General features: G+C 35.9%; 1 protein-coding gene across 2 annotated transcripts in view; it reads right to left on the bottom strand.

The window, feature by feature from the left end:
* Positions 1–23,093, bottom strand: part of AKT3 (AKT serine/threonine kinase 3) — a 151,596-nt gene that overhangs the window by 51,455 nt on the left and 77,048 nt on the right. For both annotated transcript variants that reach the window (XM_035320807.1, XM_035320808.1), the window contains 3 exons: positions 22,685–22,810; positions 9,783–9,894; positions 8,177–8,321 (listed from right to left, as the gene is read on the bottom strand). In XM_035320807.1, the coding sequence (XP_035176698.1) occupies positions 8,177–8,321; positions 9,783–9,894; positions 22,685–22,810 (383 nt within the window). The remainder of the gene's footprint in view (positions 1–8,176; positions 8,322–9,782; positions 9,895–22,684; positions 22,811–23,093) is intronic.

The following is a 23,093-nucleotide window of genomic DNA, read 5'->3' as shown; positions in this document are numbered from 1 at the left end:
CCTTGCTACAATATTCTACCAGTAAGAGTATACAGTGATCTTTGCATAAGAGGCTGACTTTTAAAACTCTGAGTACAGATTACTATTATGTGGGTTTTACATTAATAAATATGGCTCCAAAAAGGAGGAAGTGTCAAATTTTAATCTTTCATGCAATTCCATTATATTGAATTTTCAAGCATCTAGTATTGCCTGAGTTTTGCAGGGTAAACATACTACAGCCACAGGCATCCAAGAGCTGGTTCCACCAACAGACAATTTGAGTCCATTTGGGAAGCATAACGCAGCAACTGCAGAGTAGCTCTGTGCAGGGTTGACAATACAGTTTATTTGGCCAACTCAGGGCCAAATTGCAGTGGTTTCCACAATGTTTTTTTCACCCTACTGTGTTACTGGCTTGGGTGCAGCATTGCACAAGCACACAGAGCCAGTTAAGGTACCCAGGAGCATTGAGGAATGTAGTAAAAAGCTCTGAAAGACAACACAACCCACATACTGCAGGGTTGCTCCTGGGCAACCATGTATTTCTCACTCTTACTTGGCTGTAGTAGAAAGGTAGTCTCAACAGTTATTCTAGGTCTAACATCTTTTCTCTTCAAGCTTCATTTGTTCACTTTGCTCATGGACAGGATATATCTACAACAGCCACCCAGGTAAAAAGTGAAAATTTTATCTTTATGAGTATGAAAAATGTTGTATATTCCATAGGAATACTGTTGGCTACACCTCAAATTGACATCTAAATAGGTAGGAGATAAACAAAAAAAGGAAGAGGAGTCACCTTCCCAAAATAACTTTGCCAGAAGTATGTGGTTGAGAAGCAGATAAATGTGGACCCTAGACTTGTTTCTTTTACTGCTCATGTGATTATCTTTGAATTCCATAAGCCTTATTGCTGACTTAACACCCATCTTCTCTAAAGAAAGGAAATTCTAATTCTGCTAACCATTCCAGAAGCTACACTAGAGTGCTTCAGCTGATTCTCCGAAGGAAGCTCTGTTTTTCACAAAGGATTATTAATTAAAAGCACAATCAAATTGACATTTTATTTTGGAAGCAAATGCACAAAACACATACATTGAATAGCACTTTCTAAGCTCCAGTGCTACTCCTGATGGGAATACCAGGCAGGATTCCAACTTGAAGAGAGGGCCTCTGCTGTCATAGATGATTGCATCACAACCCCTGTCATAATTGCATTAAGCATCATTTAAGTATAGATTACTTGTGATTCTTCCTGATTTTTCTACACTGTTCCAATGGGAAGCCTATTCCAGACACTCACAGTCTCACAGTCTGGAACTTCTTCCTACAATCTGTACATTTATTCAACTCTTCTTTTTATTGACTATCCCGTAGTATCAATAACTCTCCCCTTCTTTCTTAGTGGGTAATACACCTCCAAACATTTATAAATAGTAATTATATTCTCTCTGAGTTTGAGTTTCACTAAGCTAAATTTATTTAATTCTGTTATGTACAAGGAAAATAAAAGATCTTGCCTTTCTTTTCACCTTCCTACTGTCCCTTTCTTACACCAGTTGTGGTTTCAGGCAGCTTTCTTGAATAATGGCAGTCTAGATAAACTTCTACTTGCATCTTACAAAACAGAACTAGTTCTTTCCTTATTCCTACTAGAAACACCTCTGAAAGTGTCTGTGTATCCCATATGCATTCCAGTAGTGTAGAGTTATTGGGCCTACTCCCAGGTATGCAGTCAGAAATACTGGCAGCAAAATACATTTGCTCCCATGAGAAAGAATAGAGGGCAAAATTTACTTCTAAAATCATTTATTCCTTTAAATTTAAGTGCTGAGACTGTTAGCGTGGATCTGAAGTTGCTGTGTTCCAATCCTGCCAACAAACTGTGGAAATAATTTATGCAGTCACTCACCCTGAGTCAGTTTGAAATCTGCTCAGAAAGGGGTTAGAACCCAAGTTTCATCAACCATATTAGTGCTGTAATTCCCTAGTTTGGAGGTCTTTGTCCTGCAGCTTAAAAGCTCTTCGGCTTTAAAAATTTTTCAACAAACCAGTTCAGGTAACATCTGAATAGCTGGATCTTGCAAAGATTTATTAAAGATGCTTTCCACATATCAATCGTCTTGCTAAATCAGGAGGAATTACATCTTTTTCCCATGTAATGTCATTTTGGTAGCTGCTAAGCAAACTAGCCTTGGTGAATTTCATTCTTTGCTCACACATAAACAAACAAACATTTTGCACTGATGGGTCTGGTTTTGCTGCCAAAACAATTCACATCAGGAAGAATAAAACCCTGTTTTATCCCAGAGAGAAATATGAGTTACAGGGCTTTCAGATAATACTAAAATACTTACTAATACTTTTTAGCTAAAGCAAATCCACACAAGTAAACTTGAAGTTACACAGACTTAATGATCACCTTAAATGATCAACTTTTTCAAAAACTAGTAAAATGTGCTACGACTAGTGATACACAAAACTGGGAAAATTATAGGTGAGTACAAATGCAGGTCTATTATTAATGCATCTATAGGTTTATTATTAATACAAGAAGCTCATATTTCATTCATTGTATATCAGTGGTTACAAAAGAAAGAATTACAAAACATTTTCCTGTCAAAATGAAACTACTGTTAACAGTAAACTCTAGGATTTTGGATCATGCACACACTTTAGAACCAAAACATAAATGATGATCAAGCTCAAGAAAATTATGTCATACAGCTACAATGGTATTAATACTTAGTCAAAACCTACAATAATTACTTCTCTAGAAATATTCTATGATATTTTTTATTCCAAATAGTGATTCAACTAGTAATCAAAAGTGCTTTCTATGGCACTAGCATCCTTTCAACACATTAGCCTTTTGTTTAACGGGGTTCTAAATTTTTCTTCCATTTATTCTGTCTCCAGTCATATTCTTGCAAACCCAAACTTTAAGTAATTTTGAGATTTCTTTTTTGGTTAGGAGAGAAAAGGAAAATACACACGACTTGTTATAATCCTGATAAACAATGAAAAGAGTAATTAATGTAAAAAGCAAGAATTATTATAGGACAGACAATAATATTGATACATAGATTTTGGTTTTGAACTGGCATATGTGAACATTTTTCAGTCACAAGCTCCCAACCTTTAGCAAATTGTTCTAAATCAATATATACTGCCTTAATACCATAACCTATTTAATCTTTGATCCTGTTCATAAAATTATTTCTCTTAGCTCTACAAATAACCTGTTATATAAATGCAGGACATTTTCACAAGGTCATAAAACATTCAGCAAGTGATGGAGAGCTGGTGGAATGCGGGTGCCTTATGCAAGAGGAAAATGCTGTCTATATTAGAAAGCACTACCATCAATCTAAAAAGCTACTTCCCATCACCGACAGGACTATCAAGTGTAAGTAATAATTAGTAGTAGCTTTTTATCTATATTGAGAAAATGGCACTTGCAATCAATCTGAAGTTGGTGATTTTCAAAATGGAAGGAGCACATAGTTATTTCTAGTCTTGTAGCAAATGTAATCTTGTAGCAAATATAATCAAAGTATTTATTGTTTGAATTAAAATATCTTTTGCAGGAAAGTATTGGAAAATACCGAGATAAGTAAAAGAAATCACACATATGTCTTTAAAAAAGGCTGGATAGAAGGGAGTTTGAATAACAAATTCATCTAAACCTCTTCAAGATAGACTTTCACGATAAACCTTCATTCTGTACATTACATATTGCCAACTATACTGACAATTTTAAAAATAATATTATTTAGCCTGAAAAAATCCCTCTCAGCTACCTCAAAATACAAAGGGACCATTAGGAGAACTAAGTCAGAAACAATGAAAATGTAGATGGATTTTCACTGTAACCTAGAATTTTTGTTTTGATTGTTTCTTTTCCACCAAACCTATTTCCACTCATATTCATCACTTGGAATTCCAAGACTAAGATACAAAACAAGCTACAACAATTAACAAGTGGAAGTTAAAATTTATGGAAAAACAGAACTCTGATGCACATGTATATGCATGTGTATGCATAAAGATGCATTACAAAAATCTATTATCTTTGCTACGTCCCTCTCTCTACAAGCGCAACTTGGATCACAATGGACTGTTGACTGGTCATAAGACCCCACAAAAAAAAAAATACTTCTATCAAGTCAAAAGAAATACATTCAAGGTCACACATCCTAGTTTGGGAATTCCTGAAACTTACTCTGTAAAAGAGCATTCTCAAATTATTCTTTTTACTGTTGTTAACTGGTACAACATATATATAAGGTTGTGATCCAAACACTATTACAATGTTTGTACAGTGTACCCTACTACTACTACTATCACTACAGTCACAACTGCTTCTTCGTCAAGTAAAGAGAAGACTTCTCAAATATCACTGTCAGTATTTTGGAAAGTCAGGATATCTACTTTGATAATTCTATGACAACCATCAAGCAAATACACACAAAGAAACTGCCTTTGTGCTAACGCAGTGAAAAATGACAAAAATCACACACACACACACACACACACACACAAAATACATTTAACACACAATTTATGTAGAAGATGGGCAGAATCTTCCCTATCTTCATTCATAAAGCTATCAAATTCCTTCACAAAGAAAGGACAACAGCTCTGCTGATAAAGAATACTTAGCGACCATAAAAGGCCATCACTTCTAACAGTTAAAAATTTATGGGACCATAAACAGCATAAAAGAGGTAACTTTTTCCCATACTTCTGATCTTCCTTGAGAGGCTGGATTTAGAGAGAGACCATCAGAGCCTGAACAAAGCCAGCTCATAAAAGCAGTCCTTTGCCCACACGCGGAGGGAAGATCTTGGCTCAACTGATCACAGACATGGGCTTGATGCTGAGGGCAGCAAGCCAGTCAAATTGAAAGACTTGTTCATCCAAAATTTCCTTACATAATGTTCACCAAAGCAGTCATGAATCTAGTTGCAAGCTCAGAGCAAACAAATTTTTAAAATATGTAGATTTGATTTGAAAAAGGAAAGTAATAGTTTTGCAAGATTTTAAGCCGTGGCTTAACAGAAGGTTATGGCAGTAGTGCTAGTTCTAAGAATAAAGTCTCCTGATGCTCTCATTCTTTAGAATCTTAGCAGAAGGCTTAGAGATGATACGCAGTGCAGGGTAACTCAAAAAGTCTGCCAAAGAACACAAGACCTTGGGAGATAAAAACACAGATGCCATAGCTAAGGGTGTACTGAAAACTGGTGAAAAATTTGAAATACTTCCTAAACCTGAGGGATGTTGGTAAGCAAGTTTGGAGGCTTCCATAAGATTGCTTGCTGTTTCCTTGATAATTTTCTCACATTTTTATTCCTACTGAACTCTGAGGAGTGATTTCTTTTTTTTCCTCATTACATTATTTTTGGTTTATCTGAAAAATCCATTCTTTACTCACACTGCACCCTGAAAAACAAATTTACTCACACTGCACCCTGAAATACAAATAAAAACCAGTGAAGCTACAGGAAATTAACCAAAGAACCATAAAATATTCAGCCTTCTTTAAAGCCTATTTATTCCTGCTATGGATCTGTTCAAAAGAATATAGTTTACTACAGGTATTAAAATTCCTACCAAGGAACTAATTTTTAAATATTCCTGATATGTACAAAGAATATGCCACTAGGAGTTTTCATCCGACATCATCAGGAAGAAACTCTGCTTACAAAGAATAGCCCAGCAATCAATAAAAGCAGCAGTTTGCTAACAATTTCTAGTATTTGAAATTTTAGTGATGCTATTACTGTAGAACCTAAGTGGCATATTGACACCATTATGAAAATTGCAAAGTGAAAAGGTGTCTCTGGTTCTTCCAGCTAATCTGGCCAGGGATGTTGCTGTCATGTCTGTTCCAATCATGTTCCATATCCTAAAGACTGTTTTCTTGTAAACCTTTTGCTACTTTTTTAGAGAGAAGAACAGGCCCACTCCTCTCTGTCTTGTTTCTTAATATGATTATGCTCTTCTACTCATATGTATACCATCTGGTGCACGCACAAGCAAAATTTGCTGGGCGTAGATGTAATATCAGGTGACAAAACAAGCTTGTAGGACACAATGTGCAAAAAATCCCTGATATTAAAAGAAATCCAGTACAAGAAAAGGCAATAAAAATGCATTTAGGAGTTATAACTGAAATGGTTCTGATTATGTTAACAACTACAAATGCTTGAACAGAAGCTTTTCAGAAACAGTTGCACAAATAAATATTTTTCTTAATTTCTATTAACACAGAGGGAGTAACAACTCCCTTTATTATTGTCTCTCAGTACTTTTTATTCCAAAAACTTCTGAGCACCTTCTGCTAAAGTCTCCCAACAGTCAGAAATCTATGATTTTGAGTTTTAGCAAAAGAAATTCCTTGGTGTTATCAGCGTGCTCTTCACTTGCTATGCAGACTCCATTCTGATCTATTATTAGGTATTGAATATCACCATTTTTCATTTCACGTTTGATTTGTAGAGTTTGCTTTTGGCTTCTTGCCAAAGCCATTAAATATTCTGTAGCACTGCACATGCACTGCCCCAGTATCTTTCTTCAGCATTTCCTAGAGCATAAGCTGCAAGACAGAAACAAAACTGATCTTCCTCCTACTCCTATTCTCACAAACCCTTTTGTTGTACTGGAAAATGCACTGAACTGTGAACAAGGAAAGCATACGTTTCAGATAAACAACTTATATTAGACAGCATTTATTCTGACACCTTGAAAATGCTTGTTTTAATGCAGTGTTTTTGTATTCCACTAAGAGTGGAATAGTGGTCAGATCTTTAATAGAGCAAACCCAAATCCCTTCCATATAATCACACAGCCTTTTAGGAAGACTGACACATCTTGAACACTGCCTCTGTCTTGCTGTCACTTATCGTATTTCAACATGGAACAATCACTAAACCTCTGTGCTGCAAGGCTAAAAGTTCAATGCCAACCTCTCCAACCTGATAATGTATGATAAGAGTATTGTTACACCTGTACATAATTAGCTTTTACATCTTTGTTTAGTAAAGAAAGCCTAGAAAATTACATACTATGAAACTACATAAAAGTACTATGCTTGTATTGCAAACTCAAGTTATCAAAAGTTAGGACATGATAGAACTAAGATTTCCTGTCACACCTTTTTTATATTCATAAGGATATAGTTTAGTTGTCAGCCACTGATTTTTCTATAATTCTTGCTTCATATAGTGCAAAGAATAAAACATGCTCTATGAGTAAAGGCATATGTTCAATATTCCTTTTCACTGTTCATCATTCAAAGACATTCAGTTACACTAGCTGTAAGACTATTATGCACTGTCTGCAGACTTCCACTTAATTTTCTACAGCTTTCATTTTCTAGCTAGAAAGAATGAAGCCAATTGTATAGAAACAGGTTATTATTTCTCCTGCGATTTCAATGCATTTCTTGAGCCATGTCAATCCCATGTAGTAAACAAGAAACATCCATTTGAATCCCCCATTATTCTTCAAGAGCAGTCTGTACTTCCAAAAACACAAGACAAAATGGAAACACAAAATAATAACAAATTTTGTGTAACACTATCTTTTAAACATACATTTAGTTGTGTGTTTATCCTGTTAACTCTGGAGGTACACCTACAAGTATGTTGTAGCCAGCTATGTGTATATTCCTGCTTACAGCAGAAGCTGCAAAGGATAGCAAAAAATAAAATATTATTTTCTTGTATGTCACTGAAAATAAAAGCAGAGTTATTTTCCCAGACAGCAAAAACAAGGTCATTAAAAGCCAAATCCTGCTAGCTTTTCTCATGCAAATCATCTAATTTGTACTGGGTATTATTTGCATGAGAAAGGGGGCAAATCTACTGCTCTAAAGAAAATATTTTATTTCTAAAAAAGTAAACAAATGAAAAGGGAAAGACAAATATAATATTCAAACAACAAGCAGAATGCTAACATCTGCCTGAATGGTTGAACTTTGTATCTGAAAATTGTTGCACCAGACAGCATAACAAATAAATAAAACTAGAGCAGTACAGCTTCACTGAAATAAAACATTTACTTTTATGCTTGTAATATGCTGAAATTTATGTAGAGACACTATTGCTTGTATATAGTTATACCAAGTAGACATTCTGCAGAAGTTCCTTACCTATTAGTCCTATTAGATATTTTTGAAGGTTATTACCTTTCTTTTATGATGGGTTGTTGAAGCATCCATCTCCTCTTCTCCTATATTGTCTATCTGTGAAGTTGGACTACAGTTCATCCTCTCCTCTTCTTGCCTCTGAAGTCTGTCTGCTACAGCCTGGATTGCTTCTGTCCATTCTTCCCTATCATGAACAGGCCAACAATCATATTAGAAACTTATAAAATCGATCCAAATAAATTGTATATAATGTTTTTCACATGCAACATTGCTTCATTGTGCAATTCTCTTGTTACACAACAGAAGACTCATATAAATTAATTGTTTCAATTTCTTTCCAAATTCTGCATAATAGAAAACATGAAATTAATCAGCATAAAAAAAAAGAATCACTGCACAGTTTATTTCAAGAATTAACAGTATCCAATTTTGCCAATACTTTAATACTGAAAGCTTGAAAACTCTTGCTATAGGTATAATACAGATCAGGGCATAGTATGTCATATCCTATCTGATACTGTACGATAACAATCTGCTACTTTAAGAGTGTTTTTGGTGTTCCTCCTCACTGTGAGAAAATAACTAAATTTTATTAATCTACACCGTGTGTTCAATACTTTGTCTGTCTCCTCTTAAAACTGAACTTATTGGCCAATTTTACATGCCCCTGAGAATCCAAGGTCCTCAAAGATAATTAAATTCCAACAAGCATCATGAAAACCAGCAGCTGCATGGAAGGTGCAGGCCCAGATGAGGGTTTCCACTGAGGGAAAAGCAGGGGCAGCTGAGCCCCTGACTAGTTGGCATGCTGGCTGGCCAGCACAGACCTAGCAGCAGACCAATTCACACACTACAGCCCCACATCAAGTGCAGTATCTCTGCTTTTTGCTCAGCCAAGGGATGCAGGAGGAGTCTGGTGGTGTTACAGAATGCAGCACGAGGTACAGTGTTGCATACACAGCAGGATGATACAGTGGAGAAACAGTATCATGGTAGAATTGAAAAGCTCTAAGTGAATATACTAATAAAAGAGGAAACAGTGAAAAAAAAAAAAAAATCATTGTTTACTTATTGATATGAACAGTAAGAATGAAGCCAAATAGTATTGGTCTCAACAGGACAATGGGAAGACACAGTGGATCTAACCAGAGATACAGTAAAGAATATTTCAGCAAGGCACATCGTCCTATCTTCTATAGACTTCTGGTATCTTAAAAAAGTTAATTCTTAAGAGTGTGTTTGTGTTACTGAAAGAAAAGAAGCTAATAAGCAACATAAATTATAACAAACATACTGCTTTCTGTGCCAAAAAAAGGAGCACATTAGGAGGAGTAAACACAAAATCTAAGACAGCAAGGCTGGAAAATGCTTCAAAGCAGGCATCTATTGTTCAAAATTTCACACTTCAGAGACATATCATGACATAGTTTTGGCTTATTTGAACACACTCATCCCACCTAGTTGCAGGCAGTTTTTACACTAGCTATGAGCTCGGATCATACTTTACAGAAGCTGACATAAAATCTTCAAATAACTGTTCAGAAGTGCTCAGAATGTCACAATTCCCCATTCTGATTACTGAGCAGTCCCGGCTGAGACTTGTACATAACCAACACAGAAAGCAGAACATAAATAAAACTCTCACCGTTCCTCCGGAGTGTCTACATGGAACGTCCTCTCTATGACAGTGGTCCACTGGAGACATCTGATAATGAACGTGTTTGGCTTTGGTCGCTCTGTTTTCATTAGCTGACATTCTAGAGAAATACATGACATTTCCTCCTTTATACATTGGCAGTTAATGGGTGAAGAGCAAATAACATTACTTAGATAAAATACATATAGTTTACATATACACCTATCCAGCACATAGCAGGAAATACAGAACACCAATATAACCATGGGCTTGAAGAAAAGGTAGAAGGTAATGATCATAAGGTGAAGAAATCAGCCAGAGGTATTGATGGAACTTGTTCTGTTCCCCATGTAAAGAGAGTGATCTCCATTTGCAAACTAGGTTTGTTATGAGGGTAAGAAGAGTATTAGATCCGAGACTGCTCCAGTATGCCAAGGTAACAGCAGTAGCCAAAGGCACATTTTTCCATCTGTACCTGGCAGGAGGAATATGACGTTCTTCCTTCAGTGGCAACCATGCCACAATAACCCAGGTTACCATCAATTCAGGATTAGATTTATCATAAAATATCCTATCTAGGAAAATTCAGATGCTGAAACCAGTCTGATTATTAAACAGAATTACCCCCAACACACACCCAGTGGGGCTGCCCCAGGAAGTCATGTAGTTGTTCTTAGTGCCCCTAGGCAGAACCAGGTCCACCTAGGCTATTTCTGCTGCTTCTCTAAACTCTTTCTTCAATTCCCCAAAGTAGTAATTTCAAAACCTCTATAAGCAAATAATTCATCCAACTATAAGAAAATTAATTATGTTTATAGCTAAAAGATTTTTCCTAGCATTTAGTGCAACTGTTCCAATAATTTAAGCATATTGTTTCTTGCCCTGTTGAGCAGCTTATCTATTTTAGCAGCTATCCCTTTTAGACATCTGAAGACTATTTTATCTCTCTTCAGTCTTCTCAGTTCAACCAGCCTACCCTCACAGGTTGTGCATTCAGATCCAAGATCTTTCTTGTCATGTAAATCTAGACAAACAGTAGACTATCTACTATTCCTCTGTCACAAGAGCACAACACTACTGATTCAGGCAATTGTTCAGTGAGACTGTATGTTAGATTTTACAATATAGTATACTAAAAACATTGCATTTGTATGATGCAAAACACTGACTTAGCAGAACTCTTTATTCAAGCAAATATAATTAATTTTTGTTTTGTTTTGTGAAGTCAAGGTTACTCTGTCAAAAGTGCGACTTGTTTTCTTGCAGCCACCACAAAACTGACATGAACATCACATCTCATGTTCCGGTAATTCAACGAGAATGCTATCACTTGTTCAAACCTGATCCAGATCAAATGTGTGATCACAAGTCATTGATCAAGTACACAAATTGATCAACAAAGAATATGGCAACAGAATTCCTGTTTACGATCCACTGTAAATTCTGTTTTAGAGCTACCACCTACCAACTGGCCTGCACCTTTCACCAATGGAGTTGAATTCTATAAGAAACTTGCATAACATAAAAATCTTGCATAAAACCTTGCACTTACTCTTGGTGAATTACATATTTTTTATTCAAGTTAACATTGGCATTTTACAAAAGTCATGTTATATGACATGTACCACTTTGCAAGGCAGGCTATTCTTTCATTGAAGTATATATTATATTGGCTGACTTTTTTCTCCACACACAAATTCAGTGTCCTGACACCTCAACTGTCATCCACAATTTTACATTTTAAATGTTCTCCAAGGAACCGTGTCAGACCAAGCAAATTTCTAAACACTCAACATACTTCAGTACCCTCTAGCCTGCTTTTCCTTTCTCTCTTATTCCTGTTGCTAGTGTTAATTGTACAAGCTGCATACTCATAGCTGACCTTCTGAAGTGCAGCTCCATACTGAAAATACATTAAAGCAATTCTCTTTCATTTTACTAGTTTATAACAAGCTTAATGCCTTTGTCCAAGGCGTTAATTTGTATGCCTGAAGACCTACGTGTTTTGGGACCCATTATCTGAGAAATGGCTTCTGTCTCTGTCATAAAGCTACAGCAAATGTCATCAGACTTATTTGGACTGGCATACAGTACATGTGTACTTAATCCTTAATACAGGCATGAAAGTATTGATGTTCAGGGGTTCTCTGTGAGGAAGCTCAGATTTAAGAATTGTTGTGCACACTGACATGGTGTTTTTGAAAAATTGGTCAAGGGCAGAAGTGGACAGGTCTGTCAATAGGATTTTTTTTTTTTTTTTTCTGCAGATTAGCAGAACGCTAATGAGAATAAGAAGGTTAATGAACACATGTAGAAGAAACAGAATAGGAAAAGTACTGTACTGTTCAGGTGTGTATTCCTTAATGCATAAACCTATGTATTCTCCATACATCTGTAACTTATATAAGGCAGACTGGTCACTGTTCAAGGAGATGACATTACACTTAGCAAAACTGCATATACTATGTAGACTCAAAAGAGAAACAGTAATCCAACCTCACTTCTTTTACAGACTGCTAGGTCTTGGCTGGGCTGATGGCCACCCTCAGCATTTAGAGGAAAGAGCTACAGCAGGATGGATACAGGAAGAGGGAACTTAACATGAAAGCTGGAAGAGAAACACAAAGAACAGAAGCAGATGAAGGGAACTTGGGGAGTATGATGAAGTGGAGCTGCTTAGGATGTACAGTTAGGCTTCTGGCTGGGTGCAAGTATTATGAGAGCAAAGAAACCCCTTTCTTCAGGCATACAGCTTAAGTCCAAGTTACAATCACAATGATGGTTAGCATAGGGGTAACAGGCTATTTGTCTTGTTAACTCCTCAGTTGTAGCTTTGAGGAATGCATAGGGCCAATTTTATAACAGACAAGACTGCAAACATTCCCTGTTCTAAGATCACCTGATCTTACCCCTAACAAAACCATCCTCTCATCTTTAATCCAATCACACTTCAGTCACGTAGGCTGAAACTTTCTTCGCTGGGTGTCTGCCTAAAGCTGCACACTGCTGGAAAACACTATTTTTTGGAGATGAGACTTAAAATTTGGCAAACCAAGACCACTGATATCCTTCCAGTATTCCCATGAAAATGTGACACATCTGGCCATACTACCTGTGGGAGAGAGAGGAGTGCAGGGGAAATTGAGGGGAGAGTGGTTGGTTAAAAAAAAAAAAAAAAAAAAAAAACACTGAAGTATAAAAATCTTACAAATCTGTGCTTTGAATATAATCCAGAGGCTACAGCTATCTCCTACCTCTATACCTGCTAAATGGAAAGCACTATGTTCATAATGACTCTTGCTATCCTCAGACAGTATGATAAAGAAGCAACCTGTTTGAGGCAAAACCCAATATGGAATGCTATCATACAGCAAGTGAAAGAGATGTCTGGAACCAAAAACCAAGGAACAAAGGCAGAATAATGTAAATGGATAGGAAAAATTGTGGAACCTGTGCGGGAAAGAAAAACTAGGGGGATAAAATAAGGCTCACTCGGAAGAGCAGCATTAAATTGCAGCTGGGAGACTGCAAGAGGGAACTACAAGTGGGGGTTGGTCAAGAGACCATAAAGTGATAATACAAATGAGCTAGTTTAGGAGGTAGGAAGGAAGGTAAAAGAAGCTGCCAGGTACAGAAAAGAGAGATGACTATGTTAGTGCAATCTGAAGGCAAAATGTACAGAGTCAAACTTGCAGAAAATTCTGTACAATTAAAGCACGTCCTCCCTGGTGTCTCTAATCGAGCCAAAGATTTTGAATTTCACCATTCATTTGCTGATTGCAAATACATACAAAAATGCATACATTAAAACAGCATTAATTTAAGTTTGCCAACTCAAATGCTCAAAAATAGGAACAAGTGGAATTAAATTTGCCTATGTCCAAGTGTTATATCTAAAATGTTCTTTACTTACATACAAAGTATGCTATATATAATGAATCTATTATTATATTATACATGTATGTATTCACTTTTAAATCTGTATCTAATATATACATGTATTATTGGTACTACAAATTATCATTTTTTTCAGACAGTCCTCAAAGTGATACACTTTATTAACAAGAACAAGACACTCATTTTAGCTATAGATGCATATACTGAGCTCTGTAAGCAGCAAAGAGTACTTAACTCTCTCAGGTTTTAATTATAAATGATCGACATAATCAATTAAATATAATTAAAAAAATGCTGTGGCAATTGAAAAAGGCACTGAAAATAGTTTTAAAAATCATCACAATTGAAGGCTATTGAAAAATAAAAATAAAATCCAGGAAACCTTACTCAAGTGGTGTTTTTTTTTTTTTTTTTTTTTTAATATTCTATTAGAATTGGCTGAAGATATAATTTTCTTGTATATGGTTAAAATTGAATAAGTTCATGTCCTTACTCTCTGAAACAAAGAGTTTCAGAAAGAAGTGGAAGAACAACGTATTTCTAAAAGTTGTGTGCTACCCATCCTTCTGAAGTACATAAAAGGAACTGAAGTCTGCTGATATTTAGTCACCCACATGCTTCACATGCTGCTGTATACAAACGTATGGGATAAACAACATTCCTATCATGATTGCAACAAGAATAAAAACTTTTGTGGATGTCTTTCACCTACAGCTAGAAAAAAAAAAAATCTATTAAGATGAATAAGTACCCTAATACACAGTTACTGCTAATTACCAAAATATTTTTCTACTAATTACTGGAAAACCTGTAGTAGTTTTAGACAGTGAGAATAGTTTGGAAACTACAAAAGCACAGAAGAATGAGTGAAACTGGCTACTGAAAGCTGGCTCGGAAAGCTCGAGTGATAGTTGGGTCATTACCAAGAGGAGAGAACACTCTACCATAATGTCTTCAAGTTTGCTACTATACATAAACATATGTAATTAAAGGGCTGAATCTCAACTCAAAACAGTTGGAACTCTAAATTATCATTCAAAAAGATGAGTAAGCCAGTAAACAGACAGACTCAACTTTGTGTTCTTGTATGCTAGCCATCTACAACTTGGAATTACACATTTTAATCCTAAAGCGTTCTGTCTTGCTAGGATTAAACATCGGTCATGAAAATTTTCCCCTTTAATATTAGGGGAGATAAAAAGCCTTGAGGGAGAACACTTGTTCAAAGCAGCAAAATACAAAATCTGTAACAGAAACTGACAATTCAGTTCTAGCAAGTCTGTGGTACTTGCTTGACCATTGATCCATCTAAAAAAAAATGGAAAAATAAAATAGAACCAGTATGAAAAAATGCAATGGATATTTCTCAATTATCGAGCTGCTTTTTTTTTCCCTTAATAAATAAATAAATAAATAAATAAATAAAGGTAAGGTACATACCAGAGGTTAACTTTCATCTCCATACCCACAAACATGATAATTCTAAAATGTTAGACTTTTTCAAATAAATGCTACCATCTAAATTAAATAGTTATGCTAGTTAAACTCTCCTGAGCAACTCTAACTACAAACTGTATTTCAAAACGTTCTGTTTACTTTACACCATTCTGAACCACAGATGACAAAGTTTGCTTGAAGCTGTAATTACTCTGCAAAGCTGGGAAGCCAATTAGAGGGCCTGAAACCTGCCAGTTCCAAAAAAAAAAAAAAAAAAAAAAAAAAAAAAGCACAGATCATCTGTTCAGATTTTATTAAAAAGTTTAAAGTTTGAATTCTATAACTTTAACCATATAATCACCAGTGTTCTTTTCCTAAATGCACTCCCACAGCATAAAAACCAACAAACAAAAAAACAGAAAAAACGCTTACACCATATTATTATTTTATATGGAAGTTTTCAACTTCAGCAGAATTCGTTGATGTGGCTAGACAAGAATGTTAAACATAAAAGCAGCCATAAAAAATGCACTAAAAATGAACAGAAGGTTGCATATTTGAGAAAATATTTCTAATGCAGACTGAATTTTAGCACAAAAGAGAACTTCCTATAATTATCGTATGATATAAAAGAAATAGTACTAGTACTGGACCACTGATTTCATTGCGTGGAATACATGCATTTTACCCTATATAGACTGATAGCTGGAAACAGATATCTATATATTTATTTGCATTAAAATCAAATACTTAATTTCTTATTCTTCTCTGGGTCTTTCCTTCAGAAGACATACACCTCACTGTCCCAACATTTGCCTCTTCAGTTGCTACTCCAATGCTTTCTTTCTCATGTAGAAACACAATTACTTCTTCATTATTGCTACTCTCTTTGTGCTCTGAATACTCATTTTTCTCTAATGACCTTTTTTGTTAGACAAGTAGAACTAATGTACCATTTTCATAACATTGACACAGATAAACATGTTTTTGCTCATATATGTTTGAAAAGCCCTGATTTTATATATATATATATATACACACACACACACACAAATATATGTGTATACGCACACTTTCCCTTAGCTTGTTCTTCTCCTGATTCTCTCAGCTGTTTATCTACTCCCTAGGGCAACTCTTCTCTGAGGCTTTCCATAAGGCTCTGTCCTTGGTCTCCTCTTTTCTCACTACATTTTGTTTATGTGCTATATTACCCATAAAGATAAGTTTGGTCACACAGAGATATATGTGAACGACATAATATTCTTTCCCTGGTCTCAACAAATGCAGTTTTCCCCTAAAAATGTCATACCCAAACTGATTATAAAATAAATAAATAAATAAATAAATCCACAGATGATTTTTCTCTATTGTCCCTTTGATCACATCATTCTTCTCTTCACATTCCTCATTTCCTACACAGCTCTAGCACATCAGACAGTGGTAACTTTTCAATATGGACTATCCCCACAGCTTAATCTCATCCTCTTTATCACTCTTTATTCAGTATCCAAACGACCGTTCCTGCCATCGATCCTCCTCCCACTGTTCCAATTTCAACACCATTTCTCAAAAGCATTCCTAATTTCTGTTTGCTGTACTGTTCTCCTTTAAATCCTCCTTAAAACTCTCCTTCACCATGATGTCTTAAAAAGAGGAAGGAGGGAGGGAAAACAGAAAAGAGACAAAAAAAATCTACCCTTGACAATGGATTAGTTGTTGATGTGCTGAGACCACTGCCTGTACTACAGGCTAATACTGTCTCATTGTTTTCTCATACTCCCCCCATCTGTTTGCATCCATCTGCTGTCCCTTGTTTTATATTTGGAATTTTAGTATTTTGGAGCAGGGACTGACTTTTTGTTCTGTATGGATAGAAATCCCACTTCTATGGTGCTTGGCTCATGACTAGAACTTGTATGTGCTTCGATGTTACAACAACATATACGACTGCATAACAAACACACACACACACACACATATATATATGTATTCCTTGAAGCTGAAAGAGATCACCTTTGATGTACTACATCATACTGGAAAAGTTTATTTCCACCACTCCAAAAAGCACTGAAGTAGCATCCACACCCTTCTATCATGACTTGCTAGTCACCCTTTCATGCAAAGAGAGAGAATGAAAATGAGAGATTTCTATATCTTATTGTTGGGCTTTACCTGGGGTTTTGCTTGTTATCACAGGAAGTAATAACATTATACATCCCTCTGTCTTTCATACAAACACCTCAATTTCATTTATGCATCTGGGTGTATCACAACAGGATAAAAACTCTCAGACTTGCCAATACACTTCAACTTTGACATGCCATGCTTATACCAGGCCCTGTTTAAAGATAACTGGGGACTACCTAACAGTAAACTGCTGTCTGAGAAAGCACTGTCCATTAAAATGGAAGGATAAGATCAAGGAACCCATTTTCATTCACTATCCAAGCCAACAACTAAATCCAAACTTCTAAGTTAAATGACAGAATATCAACTATGTCCCCTAGAAACCATTCATAAGGTAATAGGAAAGCCTCCCAAAGAAAATTACTGGTCCAGTTTTCCAGAAAGATGAGCATAGGCCCATCTAACACAGTAATATTGGTTATACACAGTAGATTTGAATTTGAATTTCCATAGACACATTTGCATATGCAGTAAATTACATATACATTGCCTTTTTCTCCCCATAAATATTTTCAGCGTTGAATGAACATTATTTATTCAATTGTACCATTATTACTTTGGAATTAAATTTGTACTGTAATTATAAGTAACTAGTTACGTGTGTATCTGTGTGCTCATGTCATCCAATGTTGCGACAACTAAAAACATCTGGGACTTCAAAATTAAATCTCATTGAAAAGTTAACTGTGGAGTTGCTGGTACAGAAAGTCATGTCTAATGGCAAAGTATTTTCATGCATAAGTTGATCTCACTTAAAGCATTTTTTTTTCCTGTTCATTTCCTAACACTATTCCCCTAAAACATTTCAATCCTCAGGTTTTGAAGATTTTTTAATCCCCAAAATAATAAACTTTGTCTCTGGCCCATTGAGAAGGTTAAGAGTAGTAAAAAGTAGTACAGATTCTCCATTTAGAGTAGACAGGGTTCATCAATAATAATTTCCTCAGAAGAAAAAAAAATAAGAAAAACATGTTATAAAAGGAAACCTTCTCACAATAACTAGAATTTATTTCACCTTCACTATTTCTTTTCAAAGGCAAGAAGGGTAGCTGTACCACAGAGTGCTTAGAAAGCAAAATCTTTCAAGATACCATAGAAATTCCAGGTGACATCACTTTTGGCCAAAGCTCAAAGGCTACTGCAACGGGATACATCTCTTTCCAATTATTCTCTGCGTGAAGATCAAAATGAAGGCAAAGGGCCAATTCTTAGAGATACTTCATTCCAAATGTACCATGTGATTACTTACATACTCATTGCATGTGTGAGAAATGATTTTATTTATTTATTTATTTATATCAGTAAGGCCACAAAAGCTCCTTAAGTAGGATTGGAAACAACTGCCTCTTCTTCCCCACTCTGCTCTCCCTAATAATGATGACCATCAAAGACCAAGGCAGAATTGATTCTGCTTCAGCAGCACTGGACCACTTAAAAACAGTATTGTGCAACCATGCTGTTCTTTTTGGGGACTACTGAGGGTATAAATCCTGTCATGCTGCACAGCCAGAATACTAGTTTTGTTCAAAAAATAATGGAGTTTTAAAAGACAGGGCATTTTTTTAGGCCCTTGCCTATACAGAGAAGCTACAGCAATCAAATCAAAATTATTTTTAAACTGGTTCTGACTGCATAAATGCCTAAGCAAAAGCAATTTAAATTAACATATTTTATTTTGCAGTTGAGGTGGGCTAGGAATGCACACCCACTCAGTTACCATGACTCAGTCAATCAGCAGCATCTCTTCAAACTACAATAACTTCATTGCTTGCAACTGCTCATCTATACCTGAAATGAGCTAAGCTGATTTTGAACTAGTCAGTTCAGGTAAGTTTATACTTCTGGTTACCTCCCAAAAATCAGCATCAATCAGCATTAAGTTTCCACACTGAATTTCCCACCTCATTTATCTTCCAGTGTATGGCTAAATACCATGGCACAACTCATAGTGAGTCTAAGTGTCAGGGGATGAGCATTAAGAACTGAAAGCATACCTTAAAAGCACAGCTCTCTCTGAACTCAGGTGTTAAAAAAAAATAAATGAAAAAAAAATAAAAAAAAATAAAAGAGAGAGAGAGGTTCTACGTGGTGCAATATAAACTGGTTTCACAGAGTGATTCCTACACACCACCTGGTGTCACAAGACTTTGTTCTCCCCACCACAACCCCGTGGCAGCTCAGTGGATGTGGCACAGGGTACTCTGCTGACATTTGCACGTGCCCAAGGAAGGCTGGGGAGCAGCTGCCATGGGGAGGCCAAGCCCCTGATCGGGAGCCTCAGGGCCCATTTCAGGCCCACACAGTTTCCCTGCCTCTGCAGGCTGAGGAGCATGTGCTACCTTGGGCACTCCCTGTCTACAGAGACCTTCTACCTGTTCAAGTGCTATGTCCTCATTCCTTCCCCTCTATTTCCTCCCCAGCCACTCCAAGGAAAAGAAATGCTATCCAAACACTCCATCCTATGACAAAATAACACCTGCTGAGAAAGGCATTATGAATAAAGGCATATTCAGTTCTGGAAGCACCGCTGGCAGGATATAAAATAGTTTTGTTCTCAGGCCTTCCTCTCACTCACAGGATTCCTGAGGGACTACACTGGCTACACAGCATCACGGAGAGAAAAGTGCTAAGTGTTGGGCACTGGCTCTGCTTTTCTTACAGTAATCATGGAAAAAATCAGGAAGCAACTATAGGGAAAACAATACTACATCTGGGAAAGTCTTTTGCAAGAGAGGAAGGGGGCCACACTGTTGGGAAAATATCTATGTGATCAAAGTAACTGGTTTGACAGAGTAGATATAGAAGTTTTAAACTACAGAACAAGTATCATACAAAGCAGAGCAGTACAAACTTTCCAGTGTTCAACTCCAACAGTACAAGGAAAATAATACCAAAGCCTTGGCCTTTTCTGCTTAAATAATGAGCTGTAACTTAGAGCCAAAGATGTCTATCATTTGGAGAGCAAAAAGTAGACTGAGACCACACTCTCACTTTACAGATAGCTACAAAGATTACATGAAGATAGGCCTATAAAGACATATCTTTAAGTCCCTGCCAACCTAATCAAGATGGTATTAACAGTGATCTCACACTCCATCTGCCTGGCTAGTAATTTATGAAAAACGTACTTCACTATTACAGGAAAAATATGTTGCACTGCTTGCGGCCACAAACCTACTGCAACAGCTCAGGAACTTACAGATCGGAGGTTGTGAGACCAGTTCTTGACGTTTACCAGGTACTGCAGATGAGATCCAATTCATTCACATAGTGTTAGTGGTTTGGGTTTTTTTTGTTTGTTTGCCCTATTGATGATCTCATCTTCAGACAGATAAAATAGGTTAACAAAAACTTACAGTCCTTTGCAATTCAGACTGCAATATCATACTGCCTTATATGTTCAGCTTTTCCACGCCATGTAATTTTGTGCTTCTTGTTCAAAATCAAACAGAATCCATTTAATTAAAACCAAGTTAAAAACTGGAATCTTACCCAAGAATTCTGATTCTAGAAAATGTTTTGTTTGTCACATTGTGAACTCCACATAGGTCCTTCACTTAGATTTTATAGGATTATTTTTGTGTGTGAAAACATCTCTCTACTCTTGCACTGATCAGCAGTCATTTCTGATTAAACTATTGCTTTTCCTGCCAGAAAACAGAAAAACTCATCTTGCTTACCAAAACTATTATTTTACCAAACTGTATTTTGCAAGATGTAGAAAGGACTCCCTGCTCACTGTTCCTCCCCCCCTGCCCTTTTTTGAGGGGGAAACAATAAGAAATCTTCCAATTCCCATCAAAACGAAGTTTAGTGGCAGCACTCTAATATCAGCATTACATAAATTGACCTCTGGGTATCAGGACAGAAAAAAAAATAATCAACACCAGTCAGTCAACTTGGCAACACTACTATTTGGATCATCATTCTAGTTGTAATAGCAAAGGAAGACTACAAATGCAACGAAGAGCATGGTAAAGCAGGACATAAAAATAAATAAATAAATAAAATTAAGTACTTCTACAAGTGTTCTTTGTGCTGGCTATAGGGCAAGAAGTATTTAAGAAACTACTAACTGCTACAAATGACTGGGTTAGTACATTCAGTAGAATAACTAAAGAATAATGGCCTATGACCTAGTTGATCATAGGTCTACCCACTCATATGAACAACATAAAGGCATTATGTTTTGTCTGTTTGTCTGTGTTTGTTTTTACTGGATAGCAACAAGATAAAATGAGCCTCTAATATTATTAAAAGGCTTGTATACTCAATATCATTTTGAAGACTTCTGTCACAATCAGAATATGAAAGGTTTTCCTCTTCTGGTTGTAGGCCAAGACATGGGCTTGGAGCACAAGATGATTTCTTTACCAACAAAATGTGAAAATTACTTTGTATACACCGGCTGAGTCAATCTCAAGCACAATTCTATCAAGAAAACAGGCAAATTCAGTCTCAGTAGAATTTGTTCCACCTTCAGCAATGCAGCGGAAGGGTATCCAGATTCCCTAAGTACATGTTCTTGTGTCTCCAGTACTCCCCTATAAAATTAAATGCTGCTATTATATTGCAGTATGCTAAAACATTTTCAGAGAAGTTGACCAAGTTTTCTAGTGTTCTTTTGAAAGTTTCTAGCTATGATATACACAATGGTTATATTCAGGGAAATTTTTTTGCCTGATTAGTTTAGCTCCACAAATACTTCCATTTCTGTTCAGAAACATTATTCTATCAATCTCACTTTGCCAGTTGGAAAAAAAATAGAAAAACCTACAAATTGATCTCTTAGAAACATTATTGGAAAATAAGAAATCACAATGTCTTCACTTTACCCTGCAGATACATACTTCATAGCTTTGCTAATATATGCAAATTGTCTGATTGCTCAAAATTACTGATTAACCAGGCTGGAGAGCTGATTACCTGATTATCCAAGAGATAAATAATTTAGCATGATTTTGTGCCATTTGACAAGTCTAGATAATTTTCTAATTAATTTGAGTTTTCGAGTGAATTCAGGGATACTACCAAAAAAAGAAAAAACAAGGTCAATGATCTGAATACAGGTAAGCTTTCCAAAGATTTTCTTCTTAGAGTAATCATTTCTCAAATGTTAGTTACAGACACCTCAGACAGAAAAGAAAATAAAGATAAAAATTGAGAACTTAGATTTAAAAAAAATACTCAAAAACCAACCCATGGTAAAATTTTTAATGCCATCTGTAAAAATATCCTGTAGAGCTGGACATGAGATTAGGGGGGAACTAGCATGACGTGTGGCATCAAACTTGCACTGTTACCAATAAATTCTGACCTCCACATGAAGCAATATGTAACAGATATTTTGTCAATATGCTGAGAGAATAATAAATACTGGAAATACATACTTGCCACTGAAAAGTTGTTGAGTGGATATGGCAGATCCACATCCTGGGGCTTCTCCTTATAGCCTATGAAAGAGCCATCTGTCTTTAGCAGGAAATATCTTGGCCGCCAATTTTTTATATATTCTCCTAAAGGAGAAAAAAAAAAAAAAAAAACTTTCATTAGTACTTTAAAAAAAAAAAAAAAAACTTTGATATTAAAAAAACATAACATATCATCAGTGTCTAACATTAATTATACCAAAATCTTTTCAGATGTTTTCAATTTACAAAGGAAACTTTAACTCCCTCCAAAAGAAGAGAAAATGGAATTGCAATGGTAAGCCTGAGCTATAGAATAATGCCTCTGTAATAAGGAGCTACAAGCACTATACAGTAATACTCTATAAACCTAAATTTTATTATACTATAC

The sequence above is a fragment of the Oxyura jamaicensis genome, chromosome 3 (assembly GCF_011077185.1).
Source record: "Oxyura jamaicensis isolate SHBP4307 breed ruddy duck chromosome 3, BPBGC_Ojam_1.0, whole genome shotgun sequence".
Lineage (NCBI taxonomy): Eukaryota > Metazoa > Chordata > Aves > Anseriformes > Anatidae > Oxyura > Oxyura jamaicensis.
The sequence above is the reverse complement of the archived record's forward strand: the minus strand, read 5'-3'. Positions and strand labels throughout refer to the sequence as shown.